At 38.9% G+C, this 25008-nt stretch overlaps 1 protein-coding gene across 13 annotated transcripts in view; it reads left to right on the top strand.

The window, feature by feature from the left end:
• Positions 1 to 25008, top strand: part of Erc1 (ELKS/RAB6-interacting/CAST family member 1) — a 338915-nt gene that overhangs the window by 46360 nt on the left and 267547 nt on the right. For all 13 annotated transcript variants that reach the window (XM_052719645.1, XM_052719640.1, XM_052719643.1 and 10 more), the window contains exon 3: positions 12517 to 12930. In XM_052719645.1, the coding sequence (XP_052575605.1) occupies positions 12517 to 12930 (414 nt within the window). The remainder of the gene's footprint in view (positions 1 to 12516; positions 12931 to 25008) is intronic.

The following is a 25008-nucleotide window of genomic DNA, read 5'->3' as shown; positions in this document are numbered from 1 at the left end:
ATTCCATTCATAATTTAACATGAGTCAATTTAAAAACTGCTGGCCATTACAACAGACAGCTACAATTAAAATCCAAAACTTGAGTGCCTAGATTGAGGTGGCATGTTACTGCTCTTGTGACAGATGGCTTCCCCTTCCTTCCTCCTCTATTTTTTTTTTTCAGAGACTAAATCCCATGTGCTCCCCATCTTGGCTCTGGTTGTGTTCTGCCCACTCATTGGCTTCACAGGAACTCCAAATTGGATGTCCTGGCTACTGGCATTATAGTAGGAAGTGGGTACAGAGTGACTCTTTGTGCCAAGTGTTCATTTATCAGGAAAATTGTAACTTCATAAAATTAAACATTATTTCTTAGTCATACTGAGTAAAGCTGAATTTTATTTCTTTTTAAGAATATACTTTTTAGGCCGGGCGGTGGTGGCGCACGCCATTAATCCCAGCACTCGGAAGGCAGAGCCAGGCGGATCTCTGTGAGTTCGAGGCCAGCCTGGTCTACAGAGTGAGTTCCAGGAAAGGCGCAAAGCTACACAGAGAAACCCTGTCTCGAAAAACCAAAAAAAAAAAAAAAAAAAAAACGGGCTGGAGAGATGGCTCAGAGGTTAAGAGCACTAGCTGTTCTTCCAAAGGTCCTGAGTTCAATTCCCAGCAACCACATGGTGGCTCACAACCATCTGTAATGAGATCTGGTGCCCTCTTCTGGCCTGCAGGCATGTAGGCAGAACACTGTATACATAAATAAATAAATCTTTTAAAAAAAAAAAAAAAAAAGAAAAATCAAATAAATTAATTAATTAAAAAAGAGTATACTTTTAAAGTTCTATTTTATTTTTAGTTATTTGTACATGCATGTGTCTGTATGTGGATACATACGTGCAGTTGCCTGTGGTAGCCAGAGGTGTCAGATCCCCCTGGAGCTGGAGTTATGGGTAGTTGGGAGCCACCTGACTTGGGTGTTGGGAACTAACTTAGTTTGGTTCTAGACAAGAGCAGTACAAACTGTAAATGCAGCATCATCTCTCCAGCTCCAGAATGTACTATGAAAATTGTTATTACACTTCTCTTTCGTGTGTGTTTGCATGCACATGTGCCAGAGTGTGGGCGTGGATGTCAGAGGACAGCTTGTGAGAGTCGGTTTTCTCCTTCCACCATGAGGGACACAGGGATTGAGATCAGGTTGCCAGCTTGGGAACAGGTATCTTTTCCCACTGAGCCATCTTGAGGACCTTTAGCATATACTTTTCAGTTGATGTTCCATTGTGAATATTTTTAGTGGCGTATTTATTACAAAATAGGTTTTTTAAATCTGAATTTAACATAATCAGAAATTTTTAGTGTGTTTTGCTACAGTGTATTTGTTCAGGGCACTGAATGAGTAAACCTAATTGTATATATGTATAATGTATATATTGTATATATGTACTGACTAGCACATAATGACAGCAGGGATTCTTTTGACTTTATATTTGAGATAATCTTGTGTGGTCTAGGGTAGCCTTGGATTTACCTTCTGCTTGCCTAAGCCTTCTGAATGCTGGGATACAGGTGTATACTCGCTGCCATGCCCAGCCATGACAGGAATTTAATATTACAGAGACTTAATCATAATAATCAAACCTGTGATGTGTAATATTGAACTTTAAAATTTCTAGTTGCTGTCACAACTCTCAGTTCATGAGGATTTGCAAACTTTGAAGTTAGACCATGAGTGATGGCTGCTGCTGCTGCTGCGGCGGCGGCGGCGGCGGCGGCGGCGGCGGCGCCATTGCTGCCGCTCCTCCTCCTTCTGAAGTTCATTCTGTTCTCTTAGCTTTGACACAGGTATCCCTGTGTAGCCCTAGCTGTCCTGGAGATCTGCCTGCCTCTCATTCTTTTCCTTCTCTCTTACTTTCCTATTGATATGAAGAAAGACCATGACCAAGAGAGCTTATAAAATAAAGTGTTTAATTTGGGGCTCACCGGACAGGGTTAGAGTCCATGGCCATCATTTCAGGGAACATGGCAGCAGGCAAGTAGGCATGACACTGGAGCAGTAGCTAGGAACTTCCATCTTGATCTGAAAGTTGGAGGGAGGGAAGGAGAGGAGAGACAGAGACAGACACTGGGAATGGCTTGAATCTTTGAAAACTCAAAAGCTATCCCCAGTGAAATACCTCCTCCAACAAGGCTACAACTTCCTAGTCCTTCCCGAACAGTTCTGCCAGCCGAGGACCAAGTATTTGAACATAGGAGCTTGTGGGGAGCATTCTCATTCAAACCACCAACCACATCCTCCCCTCTCCTCTTCTTTTACCTGTTAATCTCTCTGGCAGTCTTTCTGCCCCAGTTTTCTGAGTGCTAGGATATGGCTCCTTGTAGGCTTCAAAATTTAACACTTATTTGTGTTTTTCTGTGATTTTTTTTTTTTGTTTCAGTTGGATTCCCCCCCACACTTTTAAATTTACTTTCTACTTTGACTATTTGGCTAGCAAATGAATGTACTTAACCTTAGAGAGTACATAATTCAGCATTGAGACAAAATGAGTGTTAGCTGTTTTTCTCATGGTGTATCACTGCGTGTTCTGGGAATACATTGTGATTATGTGTATGATTTCCCAACGAGAGGAAGGAAGAGATCTAATTGCATTCATTCCTATAAGATGACTGTTGGTATTTCAACATAGCATTGTCTAATCAGTGTGTCAGTAAGTATGTATTGAGTGCCTGCCATGCATGCCAGCTACATGCTCGGTGTTTTGAGGGATTTCAAAAAAGGAAAGCAGGGAGAAAGAGGAACAGATATGCACGTAAAGAGTTTAGAATCACGGAACATGGAGTATGCATATTGTGTGGTTTATAAACAGGAGTTTTTGGAGCACTCAAATTTTAGAGTATTTTGACCTAGATACTTCAGCAGTGGAGTTACCTAAAAGTTGAAGCTGTTTCCTCACATAGGTATAACTTTTTTTATATAAATTAGTTCATGTTAAAGATTTCCTTGAATTTCATGTTTTACATATGTGTGTAAAATTAGTATATCTGAAAATACATATTTCCCACAATATTGATACTTACAAATTACTGAAATTGGAAGATATTCATTCAATTAGTACATTAGAGGGAACATATACTATGAGTGTATGTCTGTGTATATGTGTCTTGGAAGTAGTATAGCTTCATTATAGCATCATTTTAAAGCACAAACTATGGAATCACTAAGTTCAGAATGTAGAGAGAGATTCCCAATCTATACAATGAAGAAAATACTGTATCATGAGGAAAAGGTGGGATTAAATAAGTTAAGATTCGTGGAACATTTAGAATTGGGAATTACATGGAGTCAGTACCAGTTCCTTGTTACTGTCTTTTCATTGTAGTTTCTCTTGTCAAGTTAATACTGATACAGAAATCCAGAAAGACCTTTTTTAGTGTGTTTTCTCAGTGTAGGATTATTGATTAACATTTTATTAATACTTTTTTCCTTGTAATGAACATGAATTTGTCATATAATAAAGTAAAATATAATGAAACTAAGATTAAGCCTGTACATTTATATGTCATTACAATACAAAATATGAAATTAATCACTTGGAATTCTGTAAATTTTTGAATGCTATTGAGTATACTTACTGTTTAGAATAATAACTGGATGGTGGTGGTGCACTCCTTTAGTCCCAGCGCTAGGGAGGTGGAGGCAGGTGAATCTCTGGGTTTGAGGCCAGCCTGGGCTACAGAGTGAGTTCCAGGATGGCCAGGGCTGTGGTTACACAGAGAAACTCTTGTCTTGAAAAACAAACAAACAAACAAACAAACAAACAAATAAATAAATAAATAAGATAAACAAACAAACATGATGGGTGTGTGGGGGACTTACAGAACCTCTTCTTGATATTTCTTCACTGTATCAGTTATAAATCATATAATACCAGTGTTAAATTTATATTGATTGGCTGTTCATTCTGTTTTAAAATAATTATTATTTTTTGTGTAGACTTTTCACCATTAAGAAATGTTTGGATTGAAGTATCCTGCTTTTGTGTAATATTTGATATATGTATATCTTAGGATTTGATTTCAGTCTGGAACTAGGTAGAACAAATCTATTCTTCCTTCCAGAATAATGATATGTAATAGAAAAGGGTTTTTTTGTTTTGTTTTGGTTTGGTTTTGGTTTTTCAAGACAGGGTTTCTCTGTGTAGTTTTGGTGTTGTCCTGAATCTTGCTCTGTAGACCTGGCTGGCCTCGAACTCACAGAGATCCGCTTGGCTCTGCTTCCCGAGTGCTGGGATTAAAGGCGTGTGCCACTGGCACCCCGACCCCCCCCCCCCCCCCCCACCACACACACACACTAGGAAAGGGTTTTATGAAATAGATACTTAGTGGCTCAAACAATCCTGGTAGGGCTTCAGGCTAGCTTCTGTAATACTAATAAGAAACTTCTACCACTGTTGCTTTCCTGACAGGGCAGATAGTCCTCTTGGTGTTGTGATGACACCATGAGCCCAGCACTGCTGAATTCCTCTGCCAGCATATGTACGAGCTAATGAAAACAGCTTCATTCTTCATGTCACTCAGGTCCATCCCAGTCTTGTGTACTTTTGTTTAATTGGTAGTCTGGATCACCTGCCTGTGCTACAAGGGAATGTAGGAATTTGTGAGTTTTCACTCTTACACTGGGAAAGCAGGACTCATAATGATGTTGTTTTTTAATATTTATTTTGTGCATGCCTAGTGCCTGTGGAAGTCAGCAGAGGGTGTAGTTAGGGATGGCTGTGAACCACTGTGTAGTGCTGAAAACTGGACCTGTCTTCTGCAAGAGTGCTTGTGCTTTAAATGCTGAGCCGTCTCTCCAGTCCCTGATGGCAAGTTCAAGTTCAACTTCAGCTACATAGTGAGTTGGCGGTCAGCCTGGGATACTTGAGACCCTTTCCTAAAGAACAGAGCAAAACAAAAAGTGCAACCCTAACGGATTGTAACTTTGATATTGTTGTTGTTTCTGAGACAGTCTCACTATATCTACCTGGCTTGGAACTCACAGTGATCCACCTGCCTCCTCTGCCTATTGAGTGCTGGAATGAAAGACTCCTAGATGGTATTGTGTACTTGAAAGACACTGTAATCACACTTCAAACAGTTGTCATATAAATGAGGAGCTTCTTTAAAATAATTTTTTTTTTAACTTGGAAGAGGAAGGTCTTGGGATGAATACTTTAATTGGGTATAAACTAAGCACTTTTTGAATTATAACCCAAATAAAAATCAAAATGTTTTGTGATTTTAATGCTTGCTGCCCTTTGTGGGAGATGTCTTTAACTATTTTAAATTTGATTTTGCTTTACTGAAAAAAGTGACTCAAGTATTAAATTATTTTTGAAACACATTTTATAAGTGAGTTTAAAAAGTCAGTAGTTCATAATATAGATGTTTTTGCAGTTACATAATGACTATCAATTCCTACAAAATTTCACTTTTGGAAAGTTAGGAATTTGGGAGAGAATACTCTCAATATATATATAACTTTATAACCAGACACTAATAAAAAACCATTGCCTTAGGAGATGGGTTACATAGTCCCAGGCTTTTGTGGCTGCTCCAGCAGGTACTGGAAATGTATAGGGAAAATTGAGTAGAAATGCTGTTTGCTGTACTGAGACAGTACAGAGTAATGTTTCTTCAAGTGCCTGAAGACAGGAAGGTAGTCCTGGAAGTAGTGTGCAGTTTTAACTTTCTTAAGGTAAAGATGAAAGTATTCTTGGTATTTCCCCCTCTTTTGTTTGTTTTGTTTTGAGACAGGGTTTTCCTGTGTAGCCCTGGCTCCTGAAACTCCATTTATAGTCTAGGCTAACCATGAACTTGCAGTTATCCTCCTGCCTCGGGTCCCAGTGCTGGGATTATAGATGTGACACCATGCTTTGCATAAATGTTCCTGTTTTTATGTAGGAATTCTACCTCCACTCTTTGTAGATCCTTTGTGGAAAAGTTGCTTATGAATCCACAGAATTCTGCTTCAGTAATAGTCTTCTCTTTACCATAGTTCTGCATGAACTATCGCTAGTACAGAAACAAATTGGAGAACCAGAAAGACTGTGTTTTATAGTTTGCCTCTTTTGTTATATTTTCATCTTAGTCACTGGTTTTTAGAGTAGTTGCCATAACTGGTGTGTCAGTTTGACATTTTGATTTCAAAGATCCTATTATAATCTTGCCCCAAATGTCAAACAGTTCCTCAGCGATAGACATAAGCTCCCACTGATGCTTTGTTAGAATGTAAGATGATTTTATAGATTCCTTGTTATTATGTCCATGGGTAGAGCTTAAATGAGAACATTTCTATTGACCAATGGAGCTCTTATTTATTGATTTCAGGTTATTGGCTAAATTTTGCATTGTGCTGACTTTGAACTTAATTACATTCTTGAGGCAGAATGGGAAAGCAATTTTTAAAGCAGGAAGATTTTACATACAAGAGCAATCACAAAAATTATTGCTTAATAGCTTTTAAATGTCCCATGTTAGCGTATGTTTCAGTGTTCAGCAAATTTCTTAGTGTACTAGTGTGACTCAACATAGTGAGCTCACATCTTGGTGAATGCAAAGCCAAACTGAGCGGTCAAGACATAAAAGAGTGGAGAAAGATTTATTACCTGCAGCAGGCCAGGAGAGCTGGGGAGTTATTTTCAGAGCAGTGTCCTCCTCTGACAAAGGAAGCATGTGATTTTATTCATCTAGCCTATAAATATTCATATAAGTGCTGGCCCATTTCTAAATATGATCGGTTAGGAGTACATTCCTGAGCACGTTCAGTGTAAGGTCATGAAGCACATGTTTAAAAGATTAAAGTGATAGACAAGAGTGCTCTCAAAAGTTTTACTGAAAACAATGGAAAGTCCAGTTTGAAGACGTGTGAATACAAGAGTTTGCTTCTGACAGTGTCTGCCTTGCTTACTGGCCAGCACTAGCTACAGAAAACACTTCAGCTTATGGAATGTTCACAAAGTTGTAAGTAATGTATCTTGACTAGAGACCCACTTGATCTTGAGGAATTGATTTTGAAGTCTTTAGAAGGGTGTATCCTTCAAGGAACATTGAGAAGGATATTGATCTGTGCTTGTGAGAAGAATGCTGTATCTAGTTTCCTTTGTTACAAGCACCAGTGTGCCATCTTTAGGAAGCAGACGTATTTAGCAGTGTTGCTTCTCCATTTACAAAGTCAATAATGGGTAGAACATTTTTTTCTCATTGCAAAGTAATAAATACATAGAATACAGACATTTTTGCAGAGGGAGAAAGTTTAATTCCTGTAATTCTCTGATACAGATGTGTGCATATGTGTATGTGAGTGTGTGTGTACATGCACACACATATATGTGTGTGTATGTGTATACATATATAAATACAATCCTATTTTGCAGTGGTGATCCAGTGTGTTGGTGATCCAGCAGGGCCTTAGGTATGCTAGGTAGATGTTCTGTCACTGAGTTGCCTTCTTAGGCACCATATTCTTTTTTTATATTAATAAAACAAAACAAAAAAACCCCAGGAGGCTAGAGAGATTGCTTAGTGGTTAAGAGAATGTATTGCTCTTGCAGAGGACCTGAGATGAATTCCTGACACTCAGGTTGGGTGGCTCATAGCCATCTGTGGCTCCAGCTCCAGAGGAGCCAAGCACCTCTGTGGACTTCAGCACTCAGGTGCATGCATGCACACACAGGCATATCATGATGCCATACTTTTAGCTAGCTTCTATTGTTGATTAATATTTTTGTTTTTCATATGTAATACTACTGTGGCTATCTTGGCTAGTATATTTTGCATTTCTATATTTTCTGTGATACATTGTTGTTAAAAAATTGAATGTATTTGCCAAAGGTGACCCAAAGGAATTAAAAGAGAGAGCCAGTTTTATTATGTACATTGTGTATTCTTTAAAAGTTCAACATCTATCTACAACTTTTAGTTTGTAATAAGAAATAAAGTTATGAAAACAAGTCTACAACTTGTTTTATTACCTGCCTTGTATTTAGAAGCATGTTTAAAATACAGTTTTGGCTTTCTTAAGGTGGCACAACTGTGCTTACAAAACGAAAGGTATTCAGCTAGGGAGTAGCTCAGTGGTGGAGTATTTGCCTAGCATGCACAAGGCTCCGGGTTTCATACATAAAGCATTGCAGGGAGTGGGGTAAGTACGTGTGTGCATGCATCCCTGGTCCTCCTCCACCTCCAATCACTTTGATTCTGCCTCCTCAATGTTGAATCCTTAAGAAAAATTAGGCCCCAGTACCCTAGATGTCTACTTTGTGGATGGATTACCCCACTTTTATGAATTTTCATGTCCATTCTTTCTCTCCTCCTCCTCTTCCTCTTCCCCTCTCCCTCCTTCCCCTCTTTCCTCCTTTGCCTCTCTTCCCCCCATCTCTCCCTTCCTTTTAGTTATTTAAGTGCTTATCTATTTTAAGATTTGGTTCATTGGTAGACTTGTTCAATTCTTTTCATACTCTTAGATTGTTACAGGTTTATAGTTTATATTATTTATTTATTTGTGGTTGGCAGAAAAAACTCACACCAAATATGTCTATTTTGGACATTCTAACTTTTTTGTTTGTTTATTTTTTGAAACAGAATTTTTCTGTGTAATAGTCCTGTCTGTCCTGGAACTCACTCTGTAGACCAGGCTGGCTGCGACCTCACAGAGATCCGTCTGCTTCTGCTTCCCAAGTGCTGGGATTAGTGTGTACCACCCCTACCAGTGACATTCTAAATTTTAAAACAGTGTTTCTTTGTTTTCCTTCAGTGCTAAATATCATAATTTTCTTCATTATTTTATCTACTTAAAGAACTATGTAGGTGTTTTTATGAAAGCATGTGCAAAAGTTTTAACTTACGCACGCGTGTGTGTTGCGTGTGTGCGAATGTTCAGTTGTATGTGCCTATGCTCATGAATGTGGAGGCCACAGGAAGATGTTGGGTGTCTTCCTTTATCACTTCTGCCATATTGGCCCGAGACAGGGACTGTCATTGAGCTAGTCTGTTTGGCTAGTCAGCTCCCAGAATCTGCTTGCTCTCTCCTTTCCTATTCTGCTGCTGGGGTGACAGACATGTGCTGCCATGTCCAGCTTTTATATGGGTGCTAGGGATTTGAACTCAGTCCTCTTGCTTATGCAGCAAGTATTCTTACCTACTGAACCACTTCCCTCATTTCCAAAGACATATCTTGTTTTATGTTTGTCACTGAAGTTATTGACAAATTATGTCCAGATATTTATATGAGTGTTTTACTTTCCAGAGAAGTTTGTGCTTTTTCTATATAAAAGCTACAATTGTTACTGTTTTGTTTCCCAAGAATGTGTTCATTCTTTTCTTTCTAACACTAATATTATTTAGTATTTTACAAGATATATGTGCTGACTAGTTTTATGTGATTTTTAAAAGTTTTGTTCCTGTGTAGAGAAATGTGAAATTTTCTATGTTGATGGTATTTGAATGTTGTTTTTATTTTGAACCATGTGTATGGTGTGTATTTTTGTGTGGGCATGTGCACAGACAATACATGTTCTTTACTACTGAGTCTTCTCTCCAAGCCCCTTTATGTGATCTTACATTCACTAGTTTGGTTTTTGCTTAATTATGTGGGTGTTTGTCCATACTTTCTCACGTTTTCCTCATACAGTCTCTGTATAGGGATTTGTTTCTTCACTTCTACTTTGTATAGCTTTTGTTTATTTTACCTCACTGGTTAGCACTTGTGTAAGAATTTGACTTGATGGTGATAGCAGATGCCCCAGTTCTGATTTTAAAGTGAATTTTTCTGACATTTGACAGGTTTCTTTTTGGGCTCTTTCTCCTCTTCTAAAATAGTTGGCAGCAGGTGGATTTTTTGGATAGGGTTAGGGGAGATAGTAGTTATAATAAAGGAAAGATATCTTGATTGTAGCCTAACGTGGGGGTATTGCCTTGTATTTCACTAAAGAATTGCCTCTGAGTAGAGCTAGTGAAGTAGACACACCACTAGTTACATTTCTTCCTTCTCTAAAATAGTAATTGCCTTGCCACAGTTACATGGTAAAGTATGTGTAGGATTATTCGCTTTAACCTCCATTCCTTCTGACCTCTGTGAATTGATAATGTTAAAAAGAGAGGAATAGCCACACTTAGAAATCATTTCCCTCTTGAATTTAGCTTCTGATAGATTTCTGACTGTTTTAGACTCGGTAGCTTCTGCCTTCCAGGAGTGAGATTACAGGGGTGAACCAAAACTCTCTTTTACTTCTCATATTTTCTTTTGTAGGGCATTCACTAAGAACTGTCTGAATTTTGGGCTTTGAAGGGTAATGAGGAAAAATAGGCTTTGAGGAATCAGCATGTCCATGAATCTTTTTACTGAGACTACTAACATGTCATTTGTAATCTGTTGCTGGCACTTAAATGAATTTTGAAAATTGCATTAATACATTAAAATACCTAATAGTTTATTTATAATTGTATCCATGTTAAAAAAAAAAACACAATTTTTTTGGTTTTTTTTTTTGTTATTATTATTTTTTTCAAGACATGGTTTCTCTGTTTCATTTTGATTCCTGTCCTGGATCTTGCTCTGTAGACCAGGCTGGCCTTGAACTCACAGAGATCCACCTGGCTCTGCCTCCTGAGTGCTGGGATTAAAGGTGTGTGCCATTGCCTCCCGGCTTCACAACAGTGATTTTTACAGTTTGAATATTACCAGAAATAAAAATTTACTGCTTGCTAAAAGAATAATACCCAAATCAGAGACTGAAAAGAAAAGACTGACTTGTCTTTATGTGACAACCAACCAACCAATCTGCCAAACAAACAACACAAATCCAGTCTGGAGCCAGGGCATAGCTAGGTGGTAGAATACTGGCCTATCATGAGCAAGGCCCTGGGTTTGATCCCTAGTACTGTAAAAACACCCCCCCCACACCTCCCCCCCCACCTCACTCTTGTGCGCATACACATAAAATCTCTTTAGAAGTCATATGAGTGATCCGATTAGACAGCTCAGTGAGAAAGGTGCTGCTGCAAGATGATGATGCTGAGCTTGATTTCCAGAACCACATGGTAGAAAGAGAGAACTCACTTCAAAGTTGTCCTCTGACTCCCACGCTTGTCCTGTGGCTAGTGCACACATACACGCTCGTGCTGTCTTCCCCTCCCCTCTTTCTCTCACACAGAGTAAGAAAAATGCTATAAAAATCGTAAGTAGTGCTGAGTGAAAAATGACAAAATTGGAAAGATTTGTGGCGCACTCAGAAAGTAAAAGTTTACTTTGCTAATAATATTATATAAAGAATCACCTCCTTACTAGAATACTCGTATCTTAGTTACTTTTCTGTTGCTGTGAGAAAATACCCCAGCAGTAGAATGTAAAAAAGAGGAGGGTTTACTTTGGCTTACAGTTTGAGGTGTTGTGGATCACGGGAGGGAAGGCAAAGTAGCAGGGGTTTGAAACAGCCGGCCAGGTTGCCCCCCCAGCTGGAGAGAAGAGAGAGAGACACACATGTTTGTGCTGGTCTAGCTTTCTCCTTTTTGTATACTCTAGAATTGAAGCCTGGGGAATGGTGCTACTCACTTGTAGTGTGGGTCTTTTCACTTCAGTTAACCTCATCAATAATCCTTCACTGGTATGCCAGGTATCCTGTCTCCTAGATGCTTCCAGATCACTTGAAGTTGACAGTCAACACTAACCATCTCTTGTCAATAAAATGGAAATAGTATACCAAAGAATTACATTCACAGAATCAAAGAATATAATGTTACTTTGCCAGGGTTTGAGAAAAAGGAACTATGGAGAGCTATTTACCAGTGTCCATAAATTTTCCGTGAAGCAAGATGAGTAAGCTGTAGAGAAAGGTGTAGTTCAGCAGTGTACCTGCAGTCAACAACAGCATTTTAGACCCTTGAAAGCCTTAGGAAGATAGGGTTATGTTAAGCAGTTTTACTTTTTGATTAGTATGCATCACTTTGGCCTCAAACTTGAGATATTCCTGCCTCAGTCTTCCAAATACTGATAGTATAGGCATGTACTATTATGCTTGGTTTTGGTGTTTGTGTGGTGTTCATGAATTTGTGTGGGTGTATGTATGATACTGAACGTTAAATTATAATTTAAAAATATATATAACCACTCATTAAATTCTAGTACTTGCTAATTAATGTTTGCAATAATTAAAAATCTTGTGTTGGAATAAATTTTGTTTTTATTCCTGCTGATGTAGTCTTCCCTCTCCCTTTACAATACCTTATGTTAAATTTTGAGAAGTCTAGATTTTATTGTGGCTTATAAAACTAAAGGGCTGCCATGCTTATTTTCATGGTAGGAATAAGCACAAATTAAATTGCTGATAATTGTGGATTATTACCAAAATTTTAAACTTTGAATGAAAAGAGAATAAGGTAAATCCTAATTTGCTGAATGCGGATTTCTGAGAACCCTTAGAGCTATGTTTAGCTGCTTGCAAGCTGCTCTGTCTTTGCTAATTGAGGGGAAAGCTGATTTGGGGTGTTTTTTGGTGATGTTCCCAGCACATGCAGATGACGATCCAGGCTCTCCAAGATGAGTTGCGGATTCAGAGGGACTTGAATCAGCTGTTTCAGCAAGATAGCAGCAGGGCTGGAGAGCCTTGTGTGGCTGAGCTGACAGAGGAGAACTTCCAGAGGCTGCACACTGAGCACGAGCGGCAAGCCAAAGAGCTCTTCCTTTTGCGGAAGACCCTGGAGGAAATGGAGCTGCGGATTGAAACGCAGAAGCAAACCCTAAGTGCTCGGGATGAGTCCATTAAGAAGCTTCTGGAGATGTTACAGAGCAAAGGGCTCTCTGCCAAAGCTACAGAGGAAGACCACGAAAGAACAAGACGGCTAGCAGAGGCAGAGATGCACGTCCACCACCTAGAAAGTCTTTTGGAGCAAAAGGAAAAAGAGAATAATATGTTGAGAGAGGTGAGTGACTGCCTTTTCATTTAGAATTTCCTGATTGTCTTTCCTCTTATTAATCAGAATCTTGACCTAGATAGATTGATGTGCTCTGCTGTGCTGCTGACTAGGAATTTCATCTTTTGTGTTTTAGTGCTTCACTGGTTCTTTCTTCTTGAATTGAATGACATCATCTGGCATATCTGTTATCAATAACATCCCTACTCCTGTCACCTTCCATGTGCTCCTGAGTCACTAGGGGGATACAGGATTGTTTTGATTTGTTACTTGCCTCAGTTTGTTCATAGAGACAGAATAGCAAAACCAGAATCAGGGTAGCAGCCAATTGCTGCCCGATAAAAAATACTAGTAAGAGACAGTACACTGTTACCTCAGTTCGCCTATGCTGGTGAAGCTTAAACAGTAATGAATGTTTGCCTGTGGTTTCCCTGGAAACGAAGCCTTGCTGTGAAAGATATGTGTTAAAAATCATTTGCCATGGAGGTGTAGCCAGAAGGAGTGATGTAGAGACAGATTGTTTTAGAGGCAACAGACTTAAGTGGGCTCTGTGATTAGACTTCACTTTCCGAGGCAGTGTCATTTTAAGAAATTGTTAATGAAGAGTTCATCTTACCTGGAGCTAATTTAAAAACCTTTACAGATTTTATAAATCTGGTATCTTAGCTAGGGTTTCTATTGCTATGATAAAACACCATGACCAAAAGCAACTTGGTGAGAAAAGGGTTTATTTTACTTACAGTTTGTATCACAGTCTCTCACTGAGGGAAGTCAGGACAGGAACTCAAGCAGGGCAGGAACCTGGAGGCAGGAGCTTATGAGAGGCCATGGAGGAGTGCTGCTTACTTCCTTCCTCCCTATGGCTTGCTCAGCCTGTTACTTGTACGCCTCAGACCATCTTCTCAGGGATGGCACCCCCCACACTGGGCTGGGCCCTTCTACATCTATCACTAATGAAGAAATGCACTGCAGACTTGCTCACAGGCTAGTCTGGTGGGAGCATTTTCTCAGTTGGCGTCCCCTCTTCCAAAATGACTCTAGCCTGTGTCAGGTTGACATAAAACTAGCCAGTGCTTCTGGTTAGACATAAAATTCGATTTAGCTTCCCAGGGAGTACAGGTACATATTGTCATAGCCAGCTAACTTTCATAGTTTGATGGGTGGGGGGAGTGGGGATCCTCAAATTGTTAGGATGAGTCTGAATAGTCCCCTTTTAACATGATTTTGGAGGAAGGAAATTAAAAGACAAACATGTCCAACTGGGCATGGTAAAGCATGCCTTTAATCTCAGTACTTAGAAGACAGGTAGGTGGATCTCTGTGAATTGGAAGCCAGCTTGGTCCACACAGTGAGAGAATGTTACAAACAAAGAAACAAACAAAATCACCCAGGAAACTTAACAATGACAGCAAAAACTATGAAACTGCCAGGTGTGGTGGTGCATGCTTTTAATCCCTGCACAGAGCTGAGTCTGAATAATCAATTCCTTTTTATAGCTAAAAATACTGAAAAAACTTGAGAGTTTTAGACTATTTTAAAAATATAAGAAGTTGTATAAATAAATTATGTACATGGAATGGGCAAATATATCCCCTTGTGAATATACCACCAAACAGTTCAACCTGCCATTTGTAGCATAAGATCTTACAGGAAATACTGTCATGCTACTTAAAATTGCTTGAGGGCAAGTGGACACAGTGGCTTTGGAAATACTTATTCTTTGTTTTCTTACTTTAAGACTTAGCTCACATGTCAGTTCTGCACTGAAGTTTCCTAGTGTTGCATGTACATGCAGTAGCAGTGATCATATTACTGAAATCATACATGTGTGTTTCTTTAGTGTTCACTTGCCATTTTACACTAAGGATATATATTTTCTGTCTTTGTTTAGGTTAGTATAACAAAAATACTGTAGATGCTTGCTTCTCATAGTTCTGGAGACTGGGAGTCCAAGACCAGGGCACCAGTGCCCGGTGAGGCCCCACTTCTTAGTTTTTGGTCAGCATTCCTGCTGTGTTAGATAGCAGGAAAGAGTCCGAGAGTCCTCTAGAGTCCTTTTCATAAGGACTGAGATTGTCCTTAAAACCGAATTACTGAACAAAGAAGCCACCTCCTAATACTGTTTTGTTGGGGATTTAGTATTTGAGCATGTGAGTCTGGAGTATCCAAATCACTTTTCTTTTTTTTTTGAGACAGACTCTTAAGAATCTTACTAAGTAGCCTTGGCTGTCCTTGGATACCTCTCTCTGCCAAACCCAAGGATGCTAGATAAAATATTATACATTTTTACCACCAGACCAAATAAATGCTTAATAAAATAAGAACTGAATGATAGTTTTATAGTCTGGTAAAATAACAGTACAGAGAATATATATTAGAAAGCATTCTAGTGACATACTGAAATTAGGAAGAGGTAAAGATGGTTGTGCTAAATCGTGTTTAACAGTGTGGTAGTTTGAATGTAACTGGCCCCCATAATCTCATGGAGAGTGGCACTATTGGGAGCTGTGGCTTTGTTGGAGTGGGTATGGCCTTGTTGGAGGAAGTGTGTTGCTGTGGAGGTTTCCTATGCTCAGGATGCTGCCCATTGAGTCAGTCGATTTCCTGTTGCCTGCTAGATATAGGTCTCTTAGCTACTCCTCTAGCACAATGTCTGCCTTCACGCCTCCATGCTCACCACCATGATGATAATGGACTGGACCTCTGAAACTGTAAGCAAGCCACCCCAATTAAATGTTTTCCTTATAAGAGTTGCCGTGATCATGGCATCTCTTCACAGCAGTAGAAACCCTAACTAAGGCAGACAGCATTCTTGAAGTTTTATCTGTTTATCCCAACTTGAGAAGGGAATAGAATACATAATATCAGTAATGAAAAGGATGAGACTCAATTTTCATTATTGCAGAAACTAATATACAAATATCATTAAATTAAATTCCCTTAAATGTATTAATTTAGCATATCTATGCTGGGAATCCTCTGGAAACTCTGGGGAGACTTAACGTAGGTAGATCATGATACATGCATTTTAATCCACTGGTGGTTTCTATCTGTCTTACCAGGTCTTGGGAGACAGTGACAGAATTAAAGTTCAAGGCCAGTCTGATCAAGGAAAACAGAATAGAATCTAGAAATAATGCAGTGTTAAGTATATGATGAATATTTTGAGATAATGACCATCATTTAGAAAATACCTAGTTATGTAAAATTAAGTTCTAGATGAGGTAAAGAACTACCTAAAAAGAGACATTAGAAGAAAATGTAAACAAAAACTTCATTAAATATAATCTTTGACATGAAGGACTCATTGCTATAGCAAGAACATTAATAAATTAAATATGTATATTAGAGGGTATAAACAAAGATATAGTGATAACCTGGGGCATAGATTTTTTAGCATGTACCTTGACCTTACTTATAGACTTGTTTCTAAAGACATAAGAGGCTAGAGGGGCTTTCTCCTACTTTCTCTTTCTCATTTATTCCCTTACTCAGTGATTATTTAGCCCTTATTAGTGTTTGATCTTGTAGATCAAGTGGAGATAAATTTTTACAGTCTGTGTTCTTCTAAGACCCCCAGATTTGAACTGGAGAGTTGGCTCTGCAGTTAAGAGTGCTTCCTGTACTCTCACTTCATTCAGCACATGGAAGAGTGATATGCCTTTCGATCACTGGCTTCTCAGCCTTGGTAAATGACAACAGTGAAATAACGTTTATGATATTAATCATTACAATTTTCTGTTTGATTTATGAACATGATTCTGTAAACCCCACAAAATTAAAACTAAAATTTTGATTGAGTACTATATATTTTCTGTTTGTGTTGAGTTCCATTGTTGTTCAAACATGAATTTTCTGTTGGTAATGGAATTATATCTTTGCTTGACTTGCTAGATTTTGTGCTGTGCTGCCCCTTTCCTTTGATAGATGAGTGAGGACATCTGTTGGACAAGCAGTAAATTACATGCCATATTTGGTTGGTTAGTGCTTTGGTCTTGGACAGTTGGCGTTGTAACAAACTTTGCAGATGATTGCTATACAGCAAACTTCGAGAACTAAACTATGATTCTCAGTGTCTTGGCAGAGGAGATTGAAATTGGATAGTTGGCTATGGAATTTTAAGAAAATTTTATTCAATTTTATTTTATTATCCAAAGCATTGCAGCTCAACAATATATTTCAGATCTCTTTGCCTCTTTTTTTAAAGGATGAGGTCTGGCTATTTAGCCTAGGCTGGCCTGGGACTTTTTATGTAGACTAGGCTGGCCTGGGACTTTTTATGTAGCCTAGGCTGGCCTTCAGCTCTTTGTGATCCATCTGCTTCTGCCTCCCCAGTGTAGGGATTACAGTTGTGTTCAGTCATACCAGGCTACATGTTCTTGTAATGAGTTAAACATTCTGTTTGGCTTGGTTTTTTGTTTGTTTGTTTTGTTTCCTATAACGTTTTAATCCAAATTTTTTCGTACAGATTTTCACTTGTTAGGGTTTATAAAAATGTTTGAGGTTAAAAGTGATAATATTTGTATAGATTCTAGGCTGTGAATTCAGAATTTTGGCTAGCATATTTGAGAAGTACCTGTGAGCTTTCTTGGCAGTTGGAAGTTACAAGACTAAAAAAGCAATAGAAATGTATAGAGAAAGAAACAGACAGTGGACTAGGGATGTATCTTAGTTGATTTAATCTCAGCACTGCATAAACCATGGGAAGGTGGAGGCAGGAGGATCAGGAATCCAAAGGTCAGTTGTGTCTACATAGGGAGTTCTAGGCTATCCTGGTCTGTATGAGATCTTGTCTCATAGAGGAAGATAAAAGAAGCAACAGCAGATAGTAAATAGGAGTTAGAATGAAAAATAATCCCAATATTAATATGTTTGATCTTTTGTTCTGATTTTGGAAAATGAGAACAGTTACATACCTTGTTTATTTAGGTATTTCCTCTTGTTTGTTTTTGAAAAAATTTATTTATTTTTACTTTATGTATATTGGCATTTTGCCTACCTATATGTCTGTGTGAGGGTGTCAGATCCCCTGGAACTGGAGTTACAGACAGTTGTGAGCTGCCATGTGGGTGCTGGGAATTGAACCCGGGGCTTCTGGAAGAGCAACCAGTGCTTTTAACCACTGAGCCCATCTCTCTAGCTCCTCATTCTTGTTTTTATTGTATCATTTTCCTTTCATTTCCATTTTGTCAAGAAGATAGGCTGTCTTAGTATATAATGCAGCTGCTAGCGATGGCAAAGGGCTATGAACCCACACTGTTCATCACTGGATGAGAGAAGGCACCAAGCAAGTAGTGAGGAGCCTTTCCATGTCATTTGCCTTCATCTCCATCTCTTCTGTGAATACAGTACAGTCATCTAGAGCTTGTATGTAGGATTGACTCTGGGAGGAGACTTCACAAACATTTGACCTAAGAGCAATGAGGGTTGAAACTGAAATTTGAAAAAAGAGAAACGTCAGACTTTTAAGTGCTACTTTCTGTCATCAGTTCTTCTTTCAGTCATGTTGATAAAAATCAGCCTATTTTTATGGCATTGGGGATTGGAAATATGGCCTTGCACATGCTAAGCCAAGGGCTGTACTATTGAATTAATACACATTATTATTATAATTATCATTATTTTATGATTACAGAGATTGAACCTAGGGTCTAATGCATGCCAGGCAAGTGCTGTATCATTGAGCTAAATCTCTAGCCTGTTTCCTTTTAAACTGAAGGAATCTACTGAAGAAAAGGAGCATAAATTGTTCCTGACTTGTTTTCAAACTTCAGGTTATCCATTCTTTGGTAAATTAGAGGAGATAACATATTTCTTATTTACACTAGAAACTATGCAATGTTATTAGGAAATTCAAATAATTCTAAATATTTATAAATACATAATTCTACCCATATGTATATATATATATAAATTATCCATTTATATTAAAAATTAAATAAAAAAGCCAGGTGCTAGTGCATGCCTTTAATCCCAGCACTCGGGAGGCAGAGCCAGGTGGATCTCTGTGAGTTTGAGGCCAGCCTGGGCTACAGAGTGAGATCCAGGAAAGGCGCAAAGCTACTCAGAGAAACCCTGTCTCGAAAAACCAAACAAAACAACAAATATATACACATATACATACACACACACACACACACACACACACACACACACACACACACACACACACACACACACACATATATATAGTCTCACTGTGTAGACAAGCAGGTTTTGAATTCACAGTGATTCTCCTGCCTTTGCCTCTTGAGTGCTGAAATGAGAAGTGTAAGCCACGATGCTCAGCTTTTACCCATAATTCATTTATTTTTCTTTCCAGTCTTCCCTCCCTATTCTTCCCCTCCCCTCCCTTTCCTTTTTTCCTTTCCCTATTCCTTTCCTTTCTCCCCTGGTCCTCTTTTCCTTTCCCGTGGCCCTTTCCTTCCTCTTTGCCCATTTCCCTCCCCTCCCCTTTGTGTCCGTGTGTCTCCCCCCCCCCCCCCCCCGTTGTTTTCCTTTTCCTTTCCCCTTCCATCCCTTTCCCTCCCCTCTTTCCCCTGCCCCTCTTCCTCCCATCTTTCTCCCCCTTTCCTCTTTCCTGTTCCTCCTCCTTTCCCTGTCTTCTTCTTTTTCCTTTCCTGCCCTGACTCCTGATTTTTGTCGTGTCCTGTCCTGTTTCTCTGTGTAGTCCAGTCAAATTCTGCTTCCTCGTGTCTCAGCTTCCTGACTGCTGGAATTACAGGTGTACACCACCGTGCCCAAGTTCAGGGCGTGTGTGAGTGTGTGAGTGTGTCTTGGTGTGTTTGTGTATGCCCAAAGGTCAGCCTCAGGTGTTGTTCCTCAGGAGCTGTAACCTTTTTTTTTCCTTCTTTTTTAAATTTTCGGAGACAGGGTTTTTCTGTATAGTCCTGGCTGTCCTAGAACTCTCTCTGTAGACCAAGCTGGCCTCAAATTCACAGAGATCCATCCACCTGTCTCTGCCTCCCAATTGCTGAGATTAAAGGCGTGCGCCACCATGCCCAGTGTCTTTGTCTTTTGAGACAGCCTCTCACTGACCTGGACTTACTGAGCTGGCTAGAATCACATGAATTTGAGGATTCCACTTGGATCCTTATGCTCTCATGGAAAGCACTGTACTAACTGAGCTGTCTCCCCAGTGCCTAATTGTATTTGTTTTTAAATGAAAAATTTCAGCCAATAGGGATGAAACGAAGTGAGCAAATAGTGCATTCTTCTTATACTTATTTGAATAGTAGTTTACTTCTATGTTCAGAGTTTCTTCCATTATTTACAGGGCACTTGCCAGAGTCTTGATATGCTCAGTAGGAAAGGGGAGTTTGTCAACCCACTGAATGCAAAATGTGTTCACAATGAGCTTTAACGCAAAGGCCCATGGTTAGAAATTTACTGATAGCTTTCAGATAGCTCAATGGGAAAGCTTTATGCTTGTGAGTGAACTAGAGTACATTCTAGCCATCTCTTATTATATATGTAGAAGGATCTTCAAAATTCAAATAGTTTTGTTTTTCTTTACCTTTTCTTTGCCTGTGTGCTAAGGTTTAAAAATAAAATTATAATAGTTTACCACAAAATGAAGCATTTTGAAATTAGGTAATGGGGAATAGATTTCATAAAATTAGTTGAACACCTAAATTGTGAAACATTTCAAAGAAATTCAACTTCAATACTTTCAAGGATAGAAGCACTAAATAACAAATATAAGTATAGAGTTTAGCCCTTTATTAGTATATGAAAATTCTTTATAGTTAGTGTAGTTCATTTTATTTTTGTTTATATAATCAAAACATCTTACACTTGTTGAGCGAACATCATTGGAAGTCTCAACTGTGCACTCAATGAGCAACTTATGTACAGTGTGGGGAATAGATTCATTGTGAACAAGCTATTGGTAGTGTGTTTGTTTTAATGCAGGTGGGAGATTAATCTGGACTGAACAATGTATTTAAGTGCTGGGATTGAGTAAAGAAAACAGATGAATTCAATCGATTATAAAAGTTGAAGATATAATATGAAAGTGCTGTGAATCAGGGCTGGGGATGTAGCTCGGTGGAAGAGCCATTGCTTACCGTAATATGCAGGTCCCTGAGGCTGACCCTAGCACCTCAAAATAATAGTATCAACAGCTTAATACAATTCTGTAGCTTAAAGAATTATGAGGTATACTCCCTTCTCACCACCACCCAGGTGCAGACAGGGAACTTTAAAAGTCATCCAGAGCTCCCATGTAGCATCACCATGAGAGCCCCTTTTTCCTCTAAGAACAACCCTGATCTGGGCTTTTATGATCACTCATTTGCTTTTTACTAAATTTTACCACATCTTTATTCCTAATATTATAACATTATTACATTTATGTATTTTAGATTAATATCTTTAATGCCAATAAATATCATAGCTTTGCTTCATCCTTTTTTAAAAATTTTAATTAAGTTTTTTGGAGATGGTTTTCTATTGTCCATTTTATATTGAATTCATTATATATTAGAGACTGCACTTGAACTTCTTTTTTTTTTTTTTCTTCGTTTTTTCGAGACAGGGTTTCTTTCTCTGTGTAGTTTTGGTGCCTTTCCTGGATCTTGCTCTGTAGACCAGGCTGGCCTCGAACTCACAGAGATCCACCTGCCTCTGTCTCCCGAGTGCTGGGGGGACTTGAACTTCTAAACTTCCCACTTCTTTTACTTTATGCAATTCTAGGAATCCAGCATCACCTGAGGACTATTCATGGCTTTGTGCATACTAGTCAAGCACTCTACCACCTGAGCTGTATGTCCAGCTCTGTTTTTTCAAGACACTTTAAAATTTTTAATTATAGATTTCATCTTCCATGTGTAATTCAGCTACTTCTTAGCTTATTGGCTAGAATAGTAATTCCATTCTGTTTGTAATTTCTGTATATGTGTGATGGAATGCACACACATGCACAAAATAATTAAATAATTTTTAAAAAGGAGATGACAATCAAGAGAGTGTTTCATTAAGGAAGACACCAGACTTGGATACTCCATAATGACGTACTCATTATGCCCACCCCATAATAAATAAATACAAAAGCAGGAAAATAAGCCTATTTCAGGAGACAGGCATTCATTTATTCTTTTCTTCACCAAAGAATTTAAAACAATATCCTGGCATGATAATTTTACCTCTATTGTCTTTAGTGTGTATCTGTAAATCACTTGGACATTTTCTTGTTTAAACATAATATCACAGCTAATACACCTAGAATATTTAAGAGACATTTGAGCTATGAACAGATGGAGGTAAAGTGTTCATCTGGCATGGGAGATGGGAGAGAGTTCAACAGCTCAGCATATTTGGGGAACAACTAGGTGTCCAGTATGATGGAAGTATAGTGAGGACATGAGGTTTTATAGTCTCTCAGGAAAACGTCATATGGGGAGCCTTGACAGGTGTGGTAGTTTGAATGTAATTGGCTCCCATAATCTCATAGGGAGTGACGCTATTAGGAAATGTGGCTTTTTTGGAGTGGGCATGGCCTTGTTAGAGGAAGTATGTCACTGTGGGGGTGAGTATTGAGGTTTCCTGTGCTCAGGATTCTGCCCAGTGAGTCAGTCAACTTCTTGTTGCCTACAAGATGTAGGACTCTCAGCTATTCCTTCAGCACTACATCTGCCTGAATGCCTCCATGCCCCCCACCATGATGATAATGGACTGAACCTCTGAAACTGTAAGGGAGCCCTCTCAATTAAATGTTTTTCTCACAAGAGTTGCCATTGGTCATGATATCTTTTCACAGCAATAGAAACCTAACTAAGACAACATGGTTTTGAGTGCTCAACTTGGCTTTTGTTTGTTTGTTTTTTGAGACAGGGTCTTTCTTTGTAGCTCTGCCTATCCTGCAACTCACTCTGTAGACCAGGCTGGCTCTCTTTAAACTCAGAGATCTGCCTGCATCTGCCGCCTGAGTACTGGGATTAAAGGCCTGTGCCACCACTGCCCCTCTGATCAACTTGGTTTTTAAAGGAGCTTTGTTGAGTAAGGGGGCAAAATGTAGGAAGTTGTTAATGAAAGGTGTGGATTTTTGCATGGCTTGTATTAGGTAGTAGTATTTAAAATGCAGGAAAGTGTTTAGATTTTCGAATGTCTTTTTATTTTTTCGAGACAGGGTTTCTCTGTACAGTCCTGGCTGTCCTGGAGCTAGCTCTGTAGACCTGCTGGCCTCTGCCTCCAGAGTGCTGGGACTAAAGGCCTGTACCACCTCTTTCTGGCCGGATTGTGGAATGTTTTGAAGGTACATCTAAGTAGGTTTCCTGTCTTTGGCTTATGGGAGACTAGAAGGTATGAGTGGCTACGTGTGTGGTGCAGGTTTAAGATGCTGTTGGAGTCTAGTTTTGGGAAAATAGCTTTTGGTCTTAGTTATGGTTTCTATTGTTGTGAAGAGACCGTGGTAAGTCTTATAAAGAGAAATATTTAATTGGGCCTGGCTTACAGTTCAGAGGTGCAGTCCACTGTCAACATGGTGGTGTGCAGACAGACATGGTGCTGGAAAGATAGCCAAGAGTTTAGCATCTGAATCTGAAGGCAGCAGGAAGAGAGAGTAAACCACTGGGCCTGGCTTGAGCATCTGAAACCTCAAAGCCCACCCCCCAGTGACACACTTCCTCCAACAAGGCCACACCTCCTAACAGTCTCACTCCCTATGAGCCTTGGGGGCCATTTTCATTCAAACCACCACACTTTTGAAATGTTTGTTACCTATGTAAGTGTGATTATCTACTTGGATACTTAAAGCTACAGTTAGTAAGAGTTATAGCAGAAAGAGTATTGTATATTAATAAAGATTGAATCTGCCTTCTCTTGAATGCTTTGAGCCAGAGTTTTTTCAGGTTGTGGGGTTTTTTGGAGTTTGGAATATTTTCATAGACTTCAGCAGCTGAGCATTTCTAATCTAAAACTGAAATCAGAAATGCTCTAAAAAAACTTGAATGTAGTGTGAAAAAACATTTCGAAAGGGCTTTTGTTCGGTAAGCATTTTAAGAAAAGTTAATCAGTGAGTTTCCTGGTCAGGCAACAGTGAGTAAGTTAGGTGAAAGATACAACCAAAATATTAAATCATAGTCGTTTTCAATATTCTTAACCATTGTTCATATGGAGTATTTCACTCTGTTCTCTTAGCTAGGGGTGTCCCAGGTTTCATTATTAGGGAGTAATTCAGAGATAGACACAGATCTGACAAGAGAATTGTCAGAGATTGTCTATAACTTCCAAGTGATCCTCAAAGACTATTAATATCCTTCCTATCTATCAATTTATTTATTTATTTAAAACTAGGCTGGTGTCAAACTCATAGAGATCTGCCTGCCTCTGTTTCCCTTCATGGCTTGTTCAGCTTGCTTTCTAATAGGCCCAGGACTAGGAGCTGAGGGTGGCCTCATCCATCACTTAAGAAAATGCTCTATATTAGTGGTTCTCAACATGTAGATTCCAACCCCTTTTTGGAGGTTTATGATCCTTTCACAGGGGTCACATATCGGATATCCTGCATACCAGATATTTAAATTATGATTCATAACGGTAGCAAAAGTACAGTTATGAAGTAGCAACAAAATAATTTTATGGTTGGGGGTCACCACAATATTTGGGACTGTATTAAAGGGTCATGGCATTAGGAAGGTTGAGAACCACTGCCCTCCAGGCTTCCCTGCAGCCTGATCTAATGGAGTTGTTTTCTCAGTTGAGGCTCTTTTCTTTCCATTGACCCTAGCTTATGTCAAGTAGGCATAAAACTAGCCTGTATAACTGACCCCTTCTCAGCTTGACACACAAACGTACACATTACTGTTAAGTCACAACCTTTCATTTCTTGTTCATCCCAAGATCACACATTAATAAAGATATCACAATATAAAACATTAAAGTTAAAAGATTCCACATCCTTAAGAATTCAAATACATTAAAAGTTCAGTCTTTTTATAGTATCCAGTCTCTTTTAAAAAGAGTGCTGGAACTAAAGGCATGTGCCACCATGGCTGACCTCCTTCTTTCCTGTCTTAAACTCATTAAACTTTGGATTAAAAAAGAAAGCCGTCTTAAGACATTTTCTGATTTTGAACTCCTTGGAAA

The sequence above is a fragment of the Peromyscus californicus genome, unplaced genomic scaffold (genome assembly GCF_007827085.1).
Source record: "Peromyscus californicus insignis strain IS unplaced genomic scaffold, ASM782708v3 Scaffold_6__1_contigs__length_162567912, whole genome shotgun sequence".
NCBI lineage: Eukaryota > Metazoa > Chordata > Mammalia > Rodentia > Cricetidae > Peromyscus > Peromyscus californicus.
This window is presented reverse-complemented; position numbering and strand designations above follow the sequence as displayed.